General features: G+C 41.6%; 1 protein-coding gene across 2 annotated transcripts; it reads right to left on the bottom strand.

Annotated features, from left to right (window-relative positions):
• Nucleotides 1-687: 687 nt before the first annotated feature.
• On the bottom strand, nucleotides 688-20,477 carry plekhm1 (pleckstrin homology domain containing, family M (with RUN domain) member 1). 2 transcript variants are annotated; one of them, XM_034194748.1, is made up of 12 exons: nucleotides 20,356-20,476; nucleotides 16,328-16,417; nucleotides 13,040-13,281; nucleotides 12,248-12,904; nucleotides 11,532-12,024; nucleotides 10,208-10,364; nucleotides 9,027-10,004; nucleotides 8,802-8,947; nucleotides 6,353-6,546; nucleotides 6,170-6,233; nucleotides 2,724-2,881; nucleotides 688-1,533 (listed from the first exon to the last, which is right to left on the bottom strand). In XM_034194748.1, exons 2-12 carry the CDS (start codon nucleotides 16,379-16,381, stop codon nucleotides 1,425-1,427), a joined length of 3,252 nt encoding a protein of 1,083 aa, XP_034050639.1. In that variant the 5' UTR covers nucleotides 16,382-16,417; nucleotides 20,356-20,476; the 3' UTR covers nucleotides 688-1,424. The 2 variants fall into 2 exon arrangements, with proteins under 2 accessions (XP_034050639.1, XP_034050640.1); XM_034194749.1 differs by lacking the exon at nucleotides 9,027-10,004 and having other exon boundaries at nucleotides 20,356-20,477.
• Nucleotides 20,478-20,849: the final 372 nt, after the last annotated feature.

The raw sequence follows: 20,849 nt of genomic DNA, 5'->3' as shown, positions 1-20,849 counted from the left end.
CACCCCACACACATACCCTTTAAAACTCAAACAAATGATACAAATCCAAGATGAACACACTTTCTTCAAACAACTCCAAAGGTAAGAGTGCCATTTATTTGATGTCAACTATACGTCATTCATAATCAATAACATGACATTGCCATGAACAACTAATGTAGTTTTTTTTTTTTTTTTCCTCCATTTTAGCACTGTAAAATGTTCAGGACATCAAAGGTGTAAGACCCCCCCCCCAACTAAAGCTTTAGTAATGTAATGCTAAATCCTGGATCTGCAGTATTTCTATTTTTTCCTCTGCAGCACAGTCATTCACCAGATGGCATGACAAAAAATGGAAATGTCACTAATTTGGGGTGGTTTAAGGGGGAACTTCATGCATCCTTCTTGAAATACCCATTTAACAGCCACAGCTAGGGTAATGGCGCAAAACATTTTTTAAGAGTAGTGATAACTGAAAATTGTGAACTTGCAAACATTTGCTGTTTTGTTTATTTTTACACTTTATATCATCTTTTAGAATTGTAGCAACGTGACTCAACACCACATAAGCATATATATATATATATATTATTTTTTTTTAACACAATAAATCTTGGACCTGCATATTCATACTGAAACATTCCATAAGTATTTCTCAGTTCTTTTACACATAAACACAATCAGAAAACATCTCAGCCAGTAAGACAGTTTTCATTGTGTGGTTATAGCAAATTTAAGAACAGCCAAGGCATCTCCACACAGCTTTTTGGCCCCATATTAGTGACATAAGAGAAAAACAGTGTCAAGCCTAAATAAAAAAAAAAAGGCACAATAACAATATGTCACTACATTTCAAGTGCTCACTTCATTAATTTCTTTTTGCAATATTCAATCTCATTGTGTTACTTAAATATGTATGGTTTGTGTGTCCATGATAAATGCATAATATACTATACAACATTACAGGTACCAAAGTTTAAGAATGTTGCACTCCTGGAAACAATGGAAATATCCACAAGCTGCAGACAAGCACATGAATTGAGATTCTTGGCAGCTAACTTCACCATCATCTAGTCTTTTTGTTTGTGCCGTGGCATTGCTGAGTGTGAATTCAGAGAGGTATTAAAATCACTGGTCAGTAACAGCTGGCCGTGGTAGATCAGCATCATGTAAACAAAGCTTATGGAGCCTTTAAATTAGTGCAAGAGGGCCCAGCTGCTGCAGCCCAGTGGCTCTTATGTCTTCCTTTTCAGTGGGTCACATTCCAGATCAGTTAGAGCAGATATGCTGCATTCATAATTGCACTTGATGTTAGCTTAAAGCTAGATTCAGATTCCCCCCCCCCAAAAAAAAAAAAAAAAAAAAAAAAAAAAAAAAAAATTGAGCTCAGAGCTTCCTGGCAAAAGATTGTTGGTGTGAACTCTGCTGCTCCCTACTGGTCGCGCTCAGTCTTGCAGATCCCTTTCCAGGTATTTCTTCATTCTGACACAGCGTGGACACGAGCGCGGTGGGACCTTACAGGTCAGGTGAAACACGGCCTTACATTGTTTACATCTGAATCAGAGGACACAAAAGCACAAACATATTCATCCACTGTTGGACACCAACAGATAACAGTGACACTATTTCTGTATCAATCGAACCATTTGTTCCTTTAAAAAGGCTTAAGACTGCAGGCAGAGATCCATCCTGACCACTGAACCCAAACTGTAGCATCCACCTACACTCGGGCTCATCACTGACAGTTCATGCAGAGAAAATTAATGGTATTTTAAATCCAGGAACCAGAGTTCATAAAAAGTGGGAGGTCACTGTTGAACTCTATAGAGGCTTTGCACGTGACGTCACACAGGTCACATGCAGGGTGGTGCCACACACAGCCAAAGGTAAAGTTTAACCGGTCACAATACACTTGGCTGTGTAACAAGCCATCTCAACTAGTCGTTTGCCATTTTTTGTTCCACTATTACACCATGCCAGAGACGTGTTGTGCAGTTCACTGTTACAACAGATGTGGACAGAAGAAGAATGTGAGCTTCTACAGGATTCCAGTGGACACAGTGTTGTCTTTTGCCCAACAATCCCACAGCAACGTACACAACATTCAATGACGTTAATGACGAACATTACCACGAAGGGCAGTGTTAGGAAAATATATATATATATATATATATATATATATATATATATATATATATATGTGTGTGTATGTGTGTGTGTGTGTATAGTTGAAAGTTGACCGCGGTGAGTTTGATGTCAAGCAGTGGAACGTCGTGCAAGCTTGGTTTTTGCATGATGGTTTTCCAATGAAAAGAATGGGTTTTAGAGCAATGCTCGCTGTGTTGTGCGTGCTTGGTGTGAAAGGCCCTTTAGGTTTTATTCAAATTCACTACATACGTTGGTAACAAATGGGGCAAATTTGTCTTTGAGGACGAGGTACGTCCCCAAAGACAAAAGACAGACAGCGATACGCCACAACACAACACAACACACCCTATCTCAAAGTCGGAACTGATAAACACACAACCCCACCAGGAAGTAATGGGGACTTAGCAGGAAAATACTGATCTTTGTTCTTGCACAGTGCACGGCTTGTGAATATCTAGTGTGACGGCATTACTACATGTTAATGTGAAAAACTAATAATTTATTTGTGCTTTTGTGAGTGACTGTGTATCCAAAAATGAAAATGATCCTCGGACCAGGGGGGCAACAAAACATTTAAGTGGTCAGAGTGATCATACCTTGTTGTGCTATCAAACTGGAAGGGGAAGATGATGTCATCAGAGTGGCACATCTGGCAAATAAAGCCACGCTGAGTGCACAGATCACAGTGGTACACGTGGTCAGAGGCATAATGCACCAACGTCTCCAGGTAGGTTACATAGTGGCCCTCTGCAATCTGAAAAACAAACAAAAAAAGCACAGTATTAAAGTGAATCCAGATGGCAAGGGAATCCGTGGGTTAATGAAAGGAATCTGTGAGCAAATCCAGGTAGCTAAATTACAACCCCATTTCCAATGAAGTTGGAACATTATGTGAAATGCAAATAAAAACAAAACACGATTTGCAAATCCTCTTCAACCTATATTCAATTGAATACACCACAAAGACAAGATATTTAATGTTCAAACTGATAACCTTATTGTTTTTGTGCAAATATTTACTCATTTTGAAATGGATGCCTGCAACATGTTTCAAAAAAGCTGGGACAGGGGCAACAAAAGACTGGGAAAGTTGATGAATGCTCAAACACCACCTGTTTGGAACCTTCCACAAGTGAACAAATTAATTGGAAACAGGTGAGTGTGATGATTGGGTATAAAAGGAGCATCCCCAAAAGGCTCAGTCGTTCACAAGCAAAGATGGAGCGAGAATCACCACTTTGTGAACAACTACATGAAAAAAAATAGTTCAACAGTTTAAGAACAATGTTTCCCAACATTCAATTGCAGGGAATTTAGGGATTCCATAATCTACAGTCCATCTATATCAGAAGATTCAGAGAATCTGGAGAACTTTCTACACGCAAGCGGCAAGGCCAAAAACCAACATTGCATACCCGTGACCTTCGATCTCTCAGGCGGCACTGCATTAAAAACTGACATTGTGTAAAGCATAGGTGTCAAACTGATTCCAGAAAGGGCCAAGAGGGTGCAGGTTTTCTTTGTAACCACCCACTGCACCAGGTGATTTCACTGATTAACTGATTCCATCTGCTCAAAGTGATGTTAATCAGTGAAATTATCTGGTGCAGTGGTACAAAGAAAACCTGCACCCTCTTGGCCCTTTCTGGAATCAGTTTGACACCTATGGTGTAAAGGATCTTACCGCGTGGGCTCAGGAACACTTCAGAAAACCTTTGTTAGTTAACACAGTTTGTCGCTACATCTACAAGTGAAAGTTAACACTCGACCATGAAAAGCGAAAGCCATACATCAACATCATCCAGAAACGCCGCTGCCTTCCCCGGGCCTGAGCTCATTTGAAATGGACAGACGCAATGTGGAAAAGTGTGCTGTTGTCCGATGAGTCCACATTTCAAATTGTTTTTGGAAATCATGGATGTTGTGTTCCCCGTACAAAAGAGGAAAAAGACTGTCCAGATTGTTACCAGCACAAAGTTCAAAAGCCAGCGCCTGTGATGGTATGGGGGTGTGTTAATGCCCATGGCATGGGCAGCTTACACATCTGTGATGGCACCATCAATGCTGAAAGGTACATCCAGGTTTTGGAGCAACACATGCTGCCATCCAAGCAACGTCTTGTTACAGGGACGTCCCTGCTTGTTTCAGCAAGACAATGCCAAGCCACATTCTGCATGTGTTACAACAGCGTGGCTTTGTAGTAAAAGAGTGTGGGTACTAAACTGGCCTGCCTGCAGTCCAGACCTGTCGTCCACTGAAAATGTGTGGCATATTATGAAGCGCAATACGACAACAGAGACCCCGGACTGTTGAACAACTGAAGTCGTACATCAAGCAAGAATGGGAAAGAATTACATCTCCATACTTCAACAATTAGTGTCCTCACTTCCCAGAAGGAAAGGTGATGTAACAGTGGTAAACATACCACTGTCCCAGCTTTTTTGAAACGTGTAGCAGGCATCCATTTAAAAATGAGTAAATATTTGCACAAAAACAATAAAGTTTATCAGTCTGAACATTAAATATCTTGTCTTTGTAGTGTATTCAATTGAATATAGGTTGAAGAGGATTTGCAAATCATTGTGTTCTGTTTTTATTTACATTTTACACAATGTCCCAACTTCAATGGAATTGGGGTTGTAAATCATACCACGACATTCTACACAGTGCAACACATATTCAGCACACTGTGGTTAATGCTACTTATCCACTATTTACTTTCTGCTCACATTATGCTGTCAGCAAAGCCAGCTACAAACATCACCACACGCAGTGACTACGTTTACATGCAGCCAATAACCCTTTCATAACCGGAATATTAGCAATAACCAGGCTGCGCATGGCCATGTAAACACCCGCAAAAACCCGAATATGCTCATACGTGTATTGTTTTTTTAAAACCAGAATAAGACCCCTGGGTTACTCCTTTACTAACCCGAATATCAGGTCATATAAACGCGCATCGGGATATCCCCATAGAAAGGAACATTATTTTGTGTTCTGTGCATGTCCTATCCGCAAGGAATCTTGGCCTTTTGAGTACAGCAACTACTTGTATGCGGCGCCTGCAGCCCACCGGACACCACAGAAGCCGAGATAAACAGCGCATTGTGTTCTGCGTCCTTATCAGGCGGGCCGGTCGCGGCACATAATATCGCCACGATTGCTCTGCCTCCGATGCGCTTACCATGTCTGCGGGCTCGGTAAACGCCGCAGCGGATTACTCACACCACCCCCCTCTCTTCTGTGCGTAGCTGCGCCAAATCTGGCAAAAGGTCCAGAAACTACGCTCGCTGTTTTGATACGGAGGCAGCCCGCAGGAGAGAAAAATGAGAAAATGCTAATGCCTGTTTGAGAAAAGTGTGTGGGTTTTACACGAAGCAGGATTTGCACGAACGGCAGACCAAATCAAGCACCGGTGGAAGACGTGCGTCACTGTTTAGATGGGGATATTCCAAATGATACCAATGACCATGTATACAGGAGTAACTCTTCCTGCTTAAGCATGTAAACGGGTTATTCCTAATGATTCAGAAACCGGAATATTGACCTTAACCCGAATATTAACAGCATGTAAACGTAGTGACTGTTGCTTGCTCAGGATTTAATCTGCACCCTTAACTCTCAGCATAGTGCACTTTTTAGCTTTCCCTGCTGTATATAGTTTGTCTGCATTTCACCATATCACGTGTTGTTCTCATGTTTTCCCAGACTGTATTTTATTGTCCTGAAGCCCTAAAGGATAAAAGTGTTAGTGCAGTCTCATTGCAGCATGCTGTCCATCATGACTGACTTTCTAACATTCCACATTCAGAAAATTTGCACAGTTGGTTTGTGAGTAAAGAAACTATTTGTCTACGGTAATAGATTTATATTCCCCAATCATACAATTTCAAAATTATACCAGTTGCTTAATTTTTTTCTGCCAATTACAACAACAGACACACATCCTTTACAGTAAGAAAATGTTCCAATATTCCATACATTCTGGGTTAATGGTCAATGTAAACCCCCCCCCACAAAAAAAGAACAGATAGAACACCTGTCGCAGATCCATGACACTGTACAAATGACTCGACTCCATCAGGTACGTTCGTTGCTTTATTCTAAACAAAGAGAAACCACAAACATTTACACGCTGTGAAATATCGGAGATGATCATATTACTTTAAATGTCAGACTTTATTACTTAATTTATTTATTACTTGAAATGTCAGACACACACCTGGACTGGAGTTTCTTGTAGGCCCTGCTGTGGCAGGTGAGTAGGTATTCACCAAGCAGGCGTAACCTCTGCCGCAGTCCGTGGGCCTGACCCATGGGCTCGGCATGTTTCACCAACTCAGGGTTTAACAGCTCCAGGTTCAGCAGCGGCTCGTGTTCTATCTCAGCCAGTAGATGGAGTGCTTTCCTGGAAACCTGGACAGACAGGTTAGGAAAATATGAAGGGATCTTACCTCTTAGAGCTGACAGCTACCATCATGTATATTTCTGTCTGCACCACAATCAGCCACTATTGTTGTTAATGCTTAATAAAGTTCTTGTTACCTCCACCAAGGAGGCATTAGCTTTAATGCTTGTTCTTGATTCCTTTCATCCTGTAATAAGGATTGTTCAACAGTTTTCAAATTGGGATCAAAGATGAGTGATCAGAGTCTAAGGTCAGCAACCAGCATCAAAGATGAATGATTAGGATCAAAAGGTCAACAGTCAGAATCAAAGCTCAAGATCAAAGGTCAGTAATAACCATCAAAGATGAGCAATCTGATGGGATGCTACAGATAACGAAACAGTTCGGATCATAGTTTTTAGTCATGGATTGGCTCATTTTTGGATGAGCAAAGAAAAAAAAAAAAAGAGGGAGATAAATAACTGCTTTCAAAGTGGTGTACTCTGCAAAAGCCTGTTTGCGAACCAACCTGGGGGGGCCCACGAGGATCAATTATCATCGTAACACCACTGGTGATCATAATCAAAGTTCAGTAACCAGGATCCAAGAATGTTGAAGAAGAGGTTAAATAATATTCCAGTTTCTGAATCATTAGGAATAACCCGTTTACATGCTTAAAGGAGACCTGCACTGAAAAAAATGCAGTCAGAGTTTTTGAACAAAAAATGACTTACATTTACACGAGATCCTTCTGAATGTAGTAAAGTAAATCTGCAAGCCCAGATCTGTCATTCAACTGAGAAATCTTCATTTGAAAATGACAAATTTACAGCTAACATTTAGCCCTCCGCAAATTGTCCCTCTTATCATGGACGCTGCCGAGACGTCACGGACAAGACCCTCTCCCAGCATGCATTGCGCCAATTGTAATTTGTGGATTTACTTCAGTTTGCATCTGCACCTTTTTCTTGTCTTATACGGAAGGATCTACTTTTTTTAAAACTTCATATTGTCTTGTGGCACGTTTGGTGAGTACACATTTCTTTTATTTGTGCTTTAAAATTATTTTGGGGGACTTTTTCATACGCCCGTTTGATTGAGTGGTGTCGCAATGAAAATCTACTGTCTTTCGCCTCCGGTACCATCGCGGGATATGGAGGCGAGACCCGCAAAGAATCCCAGTCATTAAAAATATATAAACCTCTCTCAGCGTCCATGGAGCTCTGGGGCTCCGATTGCCGAGACGTGCGGTGCTGTGGACTTTGCCGCAAGAAGTCTGTCCTTGCAGCAACAGGTGTACCGGCCGCTTCGCATTAAAACAGCGAGCGTAATCTCAGGACTTGTGCCAAGTGTGCTGCAGCTCCATTCAGTAGACAGAGAGGTGATGCCGGTGTTGTGCGTTGAATCTGACAACACCAGCTGCAAAGCAGACACGGGCGTGAGTGGCCCGCGTCAGTGGTTAACAAGCTCGTTAACGAGCCCGCAGACTTAATAAGCGCAGCGGAGGCAGAGAGCGGGAGAGGAAGAATGGCGCCCGCTGTCGATGTCATTGCTGATCTGAGCACACAGATCTGTATCTCACATTCATTGCAGCTTACTTTTGGATGTTGAAACCAGGACGTGTATAAGTAACATTACTAACAGATAAAATCAATTTCAATGCGGGATCGGACTGAAGGCAGGAGCGCGTCGTCTTGTCCCTGACGTCATGGAAATGATACGGCTGTACAAAATGTTTTCAGAGGGCTGCAAATTTGGCATTTTAAAAAGAAGATTTCTCCGCTAAATTACAAATTTGGGCTTACAGATTTACTTTACTGCATTCACAAGGGTCTTATAAATACATTGAAATCTGACCACATTTATTTCAATGCAGGTCTACTTTAAGCAGACAGAGTTATTCCTGTGTACATGGTCATTGGTATCATTTCGAATATCCCCATCTAAACAGCGACACACGTCTTCCACCGGTGCTTGATTTGGTCTGGCGTTTGTGCAAATCCTGCTTCGTGTAAAACCCTTCACTACACACTTTTCTCAAACAGGCATTAATATTTTCTCACTTTTTCACTTTTTCACTTTTAAAAACTGGAATATGAGAATTTTCGGGTTTTGCGGGTGTTTACATGGCAGTGCGCAACCGGGTTATTGCTAATATTCCACTTATGAAAGGGTTATTGGCTGCATGTAAATGAAGTCAGTGTTGTGAAGCCTGTATGATCTTGATATCTATACTGCTAAGTGCCTTGTTTTAAAAAGAGTGGCACACAGGTACTGCACCCACCTCCCTTTGTGTGATGTCCCAGTTGTGCACCATGCGTGCAGGGATGATGGTGGTGTCACCTTGGTGACAGGAGTCACAGTAGTACTGGCCTGAGAACTCACATAACCTGGCTCTGCCCCGGGAGGGGCCAATCTGTTGAGTGCATCCTGCATACGGCACAGATAATAACTCACTCAAACCCTCACACCCACAACAAACATTAATGCAACTCTAAGTTTATGTCACCTGCACACTTAAAGCTCTGAGCGTCCAGCCCTTTCTCAGACGGTACGGTGTACAGATGAACAAGCAGAGCTCCGTCTTCTTTCAGTCGGTGCTGCACTAGTCTGTGGAGGTTTCCAGTCACACCCGCGCATGGGGCGACTGTCTCCTCTGTGCCTCCATCCTTCCCACTCTCCAGGTAGGAATCAAGCGCACCACGGGTCAGAGCCCTCCAAGAACGTGCCTCCTCAGGACTCTCTGCCCTGAACCTAAGGGTCTCCTTGATGGTCAAGATTTTAAAACAGGCTGGTCCCCCTAGAGAGACATCTGGCACTACATCTCGGATTTCCTCAATGGAGTAATTAACCCGGAGCATCTTTCTTCTCTCTTGTACCTGAAACCCCTTTAAGGTCTCCAAAGAAAGCGAGAAAACCAGAGGGGTCCATGTCCGAGCCTCAGGATCTGTGGACAAGTACAAAACAGCTTCTTTGATGGCGTCGGTTTCCAAATCAGCACCTCGATTCCAGTCAAATTCCTGTGGTGGAGGAGGAGGAGGAGCGTGCTGTTCTGTGTCAGATGATAAGCCTTGCTCAGGGCTGGAGGGGGCAGATGTCTGCGATGAAACTGAGGTTTCTTCGAAACCATTCTCCCTGCAGGCTTTCAGCACCACCCACTGCTCGTCTATGTAAGTTGCTGGGCGGCATTTATTAACAGCCTCTATGATTCGATCCACCCAGTCTTCAGCTTCATCGTGATTGGCTGCCCGTAGGAACAGTCGTTTCCCAGAAAACGCCAACTCAAAGCGACCCTCGGGAGAGGTGATGCGAGCATCTTCGCATCGTACCAGGGAGCAGTTATCACAACATGTCCGTTCCTCGTCGTTAAGATAAAGACGGAACTCGAATGGCGAAAGCTCACAGTAGTAGTCGCGCCAAATTCCCACAGCACCCCGTCGTTCGAGGTGACCAAGCTTCAGCAAACCTCTAAACGGGTTGGACAAGCCTGATGGATAAAGACCGGAAGTACAACATAATCAAAATTCCCTTTATTTCACATAACATGGTAAACACTTTTACCTTTTCATGTCACATTGGAAACCAAAGCAAAAAAGGACAACTGATCTACTTTCTGTACCAACTAATGAATACTAAATTTTTTTTTCCACTTTTAAGTCAAAGCAGGAACAAAACAAATAAATAAAATACCTATCTGTCTGCGATGGACAACACTGGGAGGTGACTGAGTGATATTAGGTTCAGGTATGGGAGCACTCAGGTCAGCAGTGGGTGACTCATCTATGTCAGACACCTCCAGCTGGTGGGGCTTGTAGATGTCATCATCGGAAATCCAGGAATGGGGACGCTGCAATCAGATACATCAAACACTCACTGAACAATTTTATAATACAAAAAAAAAAAAAAAAACTCATTGCATTTAAGAATACTTTCAGGTCCGTAAGTATGTGGACAATGATCATTTGTAAGTTTGCCCCTGTTGATGCAACAAACAAGTGTCACTGTGCCAAATTTTTCCAATCACAGCCACAGAAGCCGACAGGGTTAGGGTTAACAGAAGTTGGGGTTGAGCTAAAGCTTCATATCTTAATACACCGCTGTGCAAAACACTACAACTCTGGTGCAGCTTTCAATTAATCGCTGTCCATTTTGTAAACAGTGAAAAATTACTGCATTTGACATCATCTACAACTGTGAATCAGAAAAAGTTGGGACAATATGGAAAATGCAAAAACAACAAAAACAAACATGCAGTGATTCTCAAAACAAAAATAAAATAGTAGGACTTCCACGCCATCCTCCCAACTTTTTCTGATTTCTGGTTATGTAAGCACTCCGTCCCTACCAACTTTTATTCTGAAACACAATCTGTTGACTCCGTATGCGCTGCTGTCTGATGTTTGTCTCCTGTACTGCATGCCATTTGTCATTGCATTTAAGAATACAGTTGGGTCCATAAGTATGTGGACCATTAAGTATGCCGACTCTGTGCCACAAGAGAAGGCACCTCAGATGGTCCTCTCCCGCTTTCTTACACTCACCCCATCCTGCAAATTTCTTGTTTTAATGTCAATTTATTTCCTAATCTGCACTGGACCACATAAGACGCTGAGAGGAGTTGATAAGGACATGATCACGATCAACAGGATTTTAGAGACTAGATCCATAATATGTAAGAAGAGAGTGATGACAGAAATTTTACATAAAAACTGAAGCGTGAATGTCAAATCTCAGCCAGGCTGGTCTTTTGTAAATGCTTCATGTATGAAAGGTGCTAGACAGGAAGACACCGTCTGTTTGATACACCATTTTTTGCCCAATTTGGTGAATGTATTTAAGCTACTTTTGAGCAAAACAATTACAGAAAAATGTGTCTTTTTATGGAAAATATTTACTGTATTAATATACCACCTATCTCTTATGTACTAGTGCATATATACCTACAAAACTCAAGAATTGGTTAGTGTGGTGTTCTACTCTAAAGTATAACATTTTTTCCTGTGAACACACTTACCGATAGTAAATCTAAGGATCCATTCCTTCTGAGGATGCTCGTAGTGCGGCATGGTACTTGATGTACTGAAGACTCTGAGCTGGGGGCCTTTCCAGACTTTTGTGCTTTCTCAACAACTTCATTACCATGCTGAGCATTGACTGCTTGCACAGTCTCCTCAGAGTCGTCACGGTCACTGACCTTGGAGAGCGTGTCAGCATGCAGATGCATCTCAGAAGAGGCGAGAATGCACACATCAGAGGGTGAGGGGTTGACCAGGCACTCTTTGGATAACTGAGGTGCACTGGATGTTTGTGGCTCTGAATTAGAAAGTGCAATGTTTGGGGCCTGGTCTGAGAGGTCTTGGAATGGCGTAGTGGGACCCTGGGTCTCACTGTCAGAGCTGCTAAATATAGCCGTCTCAGAGAGATCCTGGCCCGTGCTGGAGACAAAGGAATCTTCACGCATGGAGTCCTGACTGCAGGTGCCACTCTCCCGGAACTCACCAAGCGTGCTACAAGGGCAAGTCATGACATACAGTACATACACTACAGTGAGCTTACAATAGAACACAATCTGTTCCTACAGTTTAAGGGAAATAAAGCATTTAAAGTACATATTTAACACTTATGTACAGTTGTAATTTTTGGCTAGCGAAACAAATCCAAAAGCAAAAAATTCATACTTATTTTAACTGTAATTTCTTGTTATGGTACATTATAGACATAGATACACACTCTTTGGCAGGCTTTGTGGCACTGATGTTGAGAGACACTTCCAGGTCACATGAGGACCACTGCTCGCCTGTTGGGCTGCGAGGATCCTGCCCCTGCAGGAGGCCATCAGAGCTCAGGCTGGAGGAGAGTTGAGAGGAGCCTGTGGTGGCCAAGCTTAAGTTGGATGAATTGAGCATGATCATACTGGATCGCATTATGTTTGCATCCCTCTCTACCGCTGGGCAGCCATTCTGCATGTCTAATGCATCTGACAAGCTGGATGACTGTGACACTGTATCCCATGATTCTTTACATGTGGTCGTGGCCGGGTCTCCACCATTGAGCGGTAGGTCAAATGTGTCCGCCTGCAAAGGCGGGCAGAGTCCAGCTAGAGCAAGAGGTGTAGTGGTCCAATCATTGAGAACAGCTGATTTGTATGACAGACTGAATGTTAACGAGTCAAGACCCTGGAGGTAGCTGAGCAGTACTTCTCTCTCCTCAGTGTTCAGGAGCAAAGCGTTGGGCTGATAGTGTGCTCGCAGCTTGGAGTTCTCACGAAACAGTGATGTAAGGTAACAGTCCAGCAGCCCATCGTTGAGGGCCAGCCGTAGCCATGCACGGCAGCGACCCACATCTGTGCTCACAAAGTTGAGCTTCTCCAGCTCTGAGACCACATTACTGGCGGGGGGAGAGAAGAAATCAGAAAACACTGTGCAAATTTATGACCATGGAAACTTGAGTAATACACTAGAATAACAGAATGACAGTCGTACAAGTAAGTGGGCAACAGTTCCTCATCTGAATTAAATTTACCCATGAGTGACAGTCTTGAGGAGGCCCCAGAAGAATGGCTGGGGAAGAAGACCTCGTTCACCCTTCCGACTCCGGCTCCCAGTATCAGATCGGATGTACTTGCTCTTGATACCATGGATGAAAAGGGCCTCCAGGGCACAGCACAGGAGGTTAGCGTCTCCATCGTCACTGGTTACCAATGCATCTGACGTTATGTATCGCTTCTGCAGGGCCTTCAGTGACTGGACCAACTTCTCTTTGATCTATAAGGAGGTGTGACAAAGCATGGAAAATATAAGTCTGAACATCCTTATTCATTCATTTTATTATCACCTGCCAGCTGAATGGCCAGGATGAAGGATCCACTATCACACTCTATGTGTGTGTGTGTGTGTGTGTGCGCGCGCGCGCAAATCTGACATTTTTTCTTTCACCACTGCAAGTCTTGTGGAGTTTATTACAAAATCTATATGCATAAGCATATCCCATGTTTCCTCACCCTAGGAACTTTTGAGCCATTTATCAGTCGGAATTTTTATAATGGATCTGCTTCAAACACTGTGGACTATAAATGATGTGCTAAATGTGCAAGTACAGTAGTGTTCAGAATAATAGTAGTACTATGTGACTAAAAAGATTAATCCAGGTTTTGAGTATATTTCTTATTGTTACATGGGAAACAAGGTACCAGTAGATTCTCACAAATCCAACAAGACCAAGCATTCATGATATGCACACTCTTAATGCTATGAAATTGGGCTATTAGTAAAAAAAAAAAAAAAGTAGAAAAGGGGGTGTTCACAATAATAGTAGTGTGGCATTCAGTCAGTGAGTTCGTCAATTTTGTGGAACAAACAGGTGTGAATCAGGTCCCTATTTAAGGATGAAGCCAGCACCTGTTGAACATGCTTTTCTCTTTGAAAGCCTGAGGAAAATGGGACGTTCAAGACATTGTTCAGAAGAACAGCGTAGTTTGATTAAAACATTGATTGGAGAGGGGAAAACCTATACGCAGGTGCAAAAAAATTTATAGGCTGTTCATCTACAATGATCTCCATTACTTTAAAATAGACAAAAAAAAAGCCAGAGATGCGTGGAAGAAAACAACCATCAAAATGGATAGAAGAATAACCAGAATGGCAAAGGCTCACCCATTGATCAGCTCCAGGATGATCAAAGACAGTCTGGAGTTACCTGTAAGTGCTGTGACAGTTAGAAGACGCCTGTGTGAAGCTAATTTATTTGCAAGAATCCCCCGCAAAGTCCCTCTGTTAAATAAAAGACATGTGCAGAAGAGGTGACAATTTGCCAAAGAACACATCAACTGGCCTAAAGAGAAATGGAGAAATATTTTGTGGACTGATGAGAGTAAAATTGTTCTTTTGGGGTCCAAGGGCCGCAGACAGTTTGTGAGATGACCCCCAAACTCTGAATTCAAGCCACAGTTCACAGTGAAGACAGTGAAGCATGGTGGTGCAAGCATCATGATATGTGCATGTTTCTCCTACTATGGTGTGTTGGGCCTATATATCACATACCAGGTATCATAGATCAGTTTGGATATGTCAAAATACTTGAAGAGGCCATGTTGCCTTATGCTGACGAGAACATGCCCTACCAACAAAATTAATGCCTCACAGATGTGAAGAAATCATGAAAAACTGTGGTTATACAACTAAATACTAGTTTAGTGATTCACAGGATTGCTAAAAAAACAGTTTGAACATAATAATTTTGAGTTTGTAGCATCAACAGCAGATGCTACTATTATTGTGAACACCCCCTTTTCTACTTTTTTTTTTTTTTTTTACTAATAGCCCAATTTCATAGCCTTAAGAGTGTGCACATCATGAATGCTCGGTCTTGTTGGATTTGTGAGAATCTACTGGTACCTTGTTTCCCATGTAACAATAAGAAATATACTCAAAATCTGGATTAATCTTTTTAGTCACATAGAACTACTATTATTCTGAACACTACTGTACATGGTTAAAAAAATATTGATGTTTCTGTTGCATTGTACATAGGTATGTAGCCAGAACAGTGACATAATTTACTGAAAGTAAAATTTGGTCTTGAAAGACAAAGCCTCGACTGGAAAGAAAGAAAGAAAGAAAGAAAGAAAGAAAGAAAGAAAGAAAGAAAGAAAGAAAGAAAGAAAGAAAGAAAGAAAGAAAGAAAGAAAGAAAGAAAGAAAGAAAGAAAGAAAGAAAGAAAGAAAGAAAGAAAGAAAGAAAGAAAGAAAGAAAGAAAGAAAGAAAGAAAGAAAGAAAAAAATCACTGAGACTGAAAAAGGCTGCTTGAGTGAGGAAATACTTATAGGCCTCTGTGGTTGTGGCTTGAGAAACTGCACACATTGCAACATTTAACTGTTCCATCCCCTCATATACAACTTCATAGTGGACTGGCACAGAAAGATTTTTTTCTTCTTCAAAGTGTAACACTTCAGCTGTGGTTTGTCAGAAGGCACATGGGAGATCCAACCCTAGATATGATCAGTTTTACTGTACAAAAAAATCTCTCTTTACTCCACTCTCCTGTAAATGGTGATGCAACAGACAAAAGTGGCACAACACACACTATTTCTGCAATCACAGCCACAGAATCTAATAACTGACAAAGTTGTCATAGGCGTCTTGGTGGCTATCTTCGTCTACAACTTGCACAATCACTCAAATTCTGAGAACTGCCTCTTCCAGACTGATTTAACATTCACTACCACACTTTTGTAAAGACTGATGTAAATAAAGTCCAAGACAGTCAGTGAATTGAAAATGTTCACCATCCCTGGTTCTCAAGACCAGGTACCTAAGTGGCTCTACTCTACTGTACTCTTTTCTACTCTCCTATTTTACTCTTCCTTTTTAGATATACCTTTGTATACTGGTATAGTTCCACCTTAGAACTGGAATATAATATATAAGATATACCTTACTGAATTTTCATGTATCCATCCACTGACTTGTCCAAGGAAACCTGGCTGTACAAGTGCCAATTTGGTTGTGTTACACTTATAGAAGTGCATACGTATGCACACCACTGTTTTGACTTTACATTTTTATATTATTCATGTCACATTGTAGAGATTAGTTTTCACAGCAAGTGCAAATGGTATCATTTTGAAAATGTAAATATTAACAAGCCTAAATTATGTCCTTAAAATCTGATGCGATTACAAAATTCAGATGCGTAAAAGGTCAAGGCTTTTCACAACACTGTATATCTGAAGGGCTATCATGACAGCAAAGGGAAACAGAAAATACTGCAAGGGCACAATGCATTAGGTATCTGGATCAGCTTGTGGTTTACCTGTTTGACATGTTTAGCCTCAGGAGGCGTGTCTGTCGACTGTGTCGCTAACATAGCACCTTCTGGGAAGGTTTACCTCCACAAGCCACACTGAAACAAACAAGACGCACTTCAATGGCCTGATGATCATCCTTCACTTCCCACATTATAAAGTATATTCATAAATATTGAGTATTAGTAGATATCCCGTTCACGAGGGAGAGTTTGCCGTCATTAACGTGCACATTTATCCACAGAATTTCCCCAAAATGTAAACAGCTCATCTGCTGTGCAGATACTGATGTCTAATGTGTATTATTACTAAATTATGTTCACAAAATTGTGTCAAAACACAAACACGCATACATACACAGATGAACGGATGGAAACCTGATGACTCATGTTCAACATTAGGGTGGTCCTCAGATGGGGTTAAAAATAAAAACCATTGTTGTCCACTGTTTTTCCAGTGAACAAATGTTAGATAGCAGAATAGAAGGAAGTGCAGGTCTGTAGGGGTTAGCTTTTAGCCTGGTGCTAATACCTGCTTGACTGCCCCTCTTGCTAGGTCTCGCACACCGCTTGTACCACATCCAGTGTCAGCTGGTGGTGGGAAGGGAGTCCGCTGCCTTGTAGGCCCCTGGGTCTTGCCCTAGCTCGCAGAGTGTTATGCGTCCCAAAGCCAGTATAACTCCAAAAAGATTTTTTTTGAAAAGCTGGAGTTTCGTAGTCTGAGTATTGAACTTCTGTTGTAGACTGGTCACATTACATTTATCAAGCTCTGTATTAGGTCTTAAATTTGCAGACTCCAAGTATCAACTTTAAGGTTGATAAACTTTTAACCCTATTGCTCCCGGTGTGTAGTGAGCGCCTTGTATGGCAGCACCCTGACACTGGGGTGAATGTGAGGCATAATTGTAAAGCGCTTTGAACATCTGATTCAGATGGAAAAGCGCTATATAAATGCAGTCCATTTACCATTTAACATTTTTTCCTTAAACATAATGTCCTGTTTCAACAAACAGAAAAAGATTCTACTGAAGAGATAAACAGACAATTGTAAACATAACAGAATACCTATCTTTTAACTTTCAAAAATGTAATACAAAGTACAGAAGAAATGGTTTTGTATGTTGGAGAAACAAATGTGTTTGGTGGGGAGGTGACAGTCTAGTGGTTCAGACCAGAAGGTCCTCGGTTCAATCCCCAGCCTGACCAGAAAAATCACTAAGGACCCTTGGAAAAGGTCCTTAATCCCCAAGTTGCTCCTGATGTGTAGTGAGCACCTTGCATGGGTGTATGAGTGTGTCTGTGTTAATGGGTGAATGTGAGGCATAACTGTAAAGCGTTTTGAGCGTCTGATGCAGATGGAAAAGTGCTATATAAATGCAGTCCATTTACCATTTGGTAAGGCATTATGCATGGGGGACAACAAACATTTTCATTTAAAATGTTTTATAATCAGAGATAGGGTGAGATAGGAAGAGAAGCTCAGTCATTCGTGAGGAGCTCTGAGTCGAGATGCTGCTCCTTCACAGCTGAGGTGGATTGAGCATCTAAGGATGCCTCCTGGGCGCCTCCCTAGGGTGGTGTTCCAGGCATGTCCAGCTGGGAGGAGACCCCGGGAAGACCCAGGACACACTGGTCTGGGAACGCCACGGAATTCCCCAGTCAGTGGTGATTAACGTAGCCTGGGAAAGAGACGTTTGGGGTCAGAAGTTTGCCCTGCAACCCGATCCCGGTGTAACAGTACATCTCCCCCGGATAAGTGGTTGAAGATGTATGTCACACTCACTCATCTTCAACCGCTGAATCCAATTTAGGGTTGCGGGGGGCTGAAGCCTATCCCAGCAGTCATAGAGCGTGAGGCGGGGTACACCCAGGACAGAACGCCAGTCTGTCACAGGGCCACAAACAGACAAATAAACACATTTACACCCACTCGCACACCTATGGACAATTTTTAAGAGTCCAATCCACCTAATCTGCATGTCTTTGGATGCGGGAGGAAACCGGAGCACCCGGAGGAAACCCACGTAAACTCCACACAGAAAGGCCACAGGCGGGAATTGAACCCATGACCTTCTCGCTGTGAGGCAACAGTGCTAACCACTTATCCACCGTGCTGCCTGAAGATGTATGCATGTTTTATAATCTTAAAAACAAACTGAATAACCATACAACTAAGAGTATTCCACAATGAAAGTAGTCCAGTTGCACCCCTGCAAACAACAGAAGTTACATTTGACACACAAGGCATGTGATATGGATTTCTCTTCCCTTCCTCATTCTTGCCATCAGCAGATTTTCCACCCAGCCTTTATAAGACATTTTCCACTGTCAGATTGCATTCTGTGGCCTATCTATAAATTTGTGGTTTGGACCGGGGTTATGTTAGTTGGATATTCAGACAATCAGCATGAGTACAGTTCAATAAGCCTTTAGTCACACCGTCAGTGAAATCCAAACACCCTGTACATGACATGAAATAAGTAAACTTAGGTTTTATAGCTCTTATTTTAGATATTTTTGCTTTTGTTTCGAAGTGCACAGGGAAAAACGACCCCGAGATGCATGGCACACACCAACAATTGTGAACAGAGGCGGCCTGTGATTTAGAAACCGTTGAACAACTGCGTATCAATTGAAAAATGTGGAACCTTGATAATGTCTTATCTTTTGCATTAACATAACTAAACTTACTGTCATTCAGTTGTCTAGAAAAGAACACTTGTATAGCTAAAAACAGAAAATCCAGTTTGAAACAGTTGACAAAATATATTTTCTTGATATTGATATTATATTTTCCAAATGGGAAATATACATTCAACTTAAATGCGACTTCTTCGATGTGACTGATCTTATATTTAATATTTATATTTATTGCCGCTTAATGAACGCGGAATGTCTCTGTGATGATTGACACACACATATATATATATTTAGTTATTTATTTATTTGATTTTTCAGTTACAGGCTGCGTTTATGACTAATTGCAGCAGGCGCACAAAACCTCACAGCTGCAGCTTTTACTGTGATTGCATCAAAATGAACAGTGATCACTTAAAAACGAGTCGTCATAATAACACAATATCACACCTGTGTAAATTTAGGAATTAATCTGTGCCTCATCTCATTGAAGCGCATGCTGGGATGCTTCTAGTAACGATGTCACCTGTCAGAAACACTCAAGTACTTATGAGTACTTTGTTTTCGGAAGTCTTGGTAGCTGTTTGCTGCGAATACTTATACTTTGAAACTGGTCACAGAAGTGAACAAAGTAATCCTGGTGGATCATTGGATGGCCACTAACAGCCTAAATCTAAATTATGATTTCAGTGCAACATGTCCTTTAAGCACGGTGACGATAGTCATCTGAAAAGTATTGATGTAAGTACAGACAATTATTAATTTCACTGCAGGCATTTTCATTGTTTTAATTTAACTTTATTAAGAACGAGTCAACATTTTTTTTAACTGCAAGGTTGCACTCAACTGAATCAAGGTGTTGAAAACTGCAGGAGGTGACATGTCATTTCTGACTTCGATAGGAGAAGAAATTCAATGAGAATTGTCATGCTTAGTAGTTACGTACTTTTTCGACGGTCACTAAATTTCCCGATTGCCGAATGTCTGAATATCGAAAGCTAGTCATGTGAGGCTGTGATTAAACATTTGTCGCAGGGAAGTAGCTGCAAATTGTTCCGAAGCAGCTTCCTCAATCGCACGATGCTTTGACCAAGTATAAATCCAAGACCAAGTATAAATCACACAAGACCAAGTATAAATCACAGCTAAACAACACAAAGAATGAACTTATTTTAAATAAAAACAAGTAGCTACAGCAGGTTAGCTACATTTTGAAAGCGGCAATCACTATAACTGATCATAGACTATATACACACAAACACAAACATGCACACAACATATACAAAAAGGAACAAAATTTGCGTTTCAAAAGCACGGCATTAGCAAATACGATTTAGCGTCGCAGCTAAGACATTAGCAACGAGGTAATCCTCATAGCCGAAGCAGACATGTTAACTTACCATTTACGTTCAAAGAGTACAATACAGACTTTACCAGTTACGACAAGAAAATGATAAACAAACACTAAAGTCACTCCAAAGAACGGGTTTGCAGCGTTGCGGTTCCATTCGGGAACACTACAAGTTTTCGAGAATCAGACGCTCTCGCTATTACTGTTGGACTGAGCCCAGATGCATCACGGGAATCTGCCTGTCAAATGCTGCTTTCATGGACTCCAAGAAGTATAGTCAATCTGATCAACCACATACGGACTTGTCTTTAAGTGCTTGTTTTTCAGGTGTACTTAAAAATTAAGTGCCGTAACCAAGCAGCAGAGATTATTAGAATGATTATTACTAATGTTTATTAATCATTTTCAGGGTCTCGCAGATATTTTCGAATAAAACCGGACAAACAAACAAAAATAAATATAATCGACAAAAGCTCCAGAATTTACGAGTGACACCCAAAGGCTACACATCATATGTCGCTCAATTTGAAGGCATGTGACACC

This window comes from Thalassophryne amazonica, chromosome 18 (assembly GCF_902500255.1).
Source record: "Thalassophryne amazonica chromosome 18, fThaAma1.1, whole genome shotgun sequence".
Taxonomy (NCBI): Eukaryota; Metazoa; Chordata; class Actinopteri; order Batrachoidiformes; family Batrachoididae; genus Thalassophryne; species Thalassophryne amazonica.
Note: the sequence above shows the minus strand (reverse complement) of the source record. Positions and strands in the feature narration are given on the sequence as shown.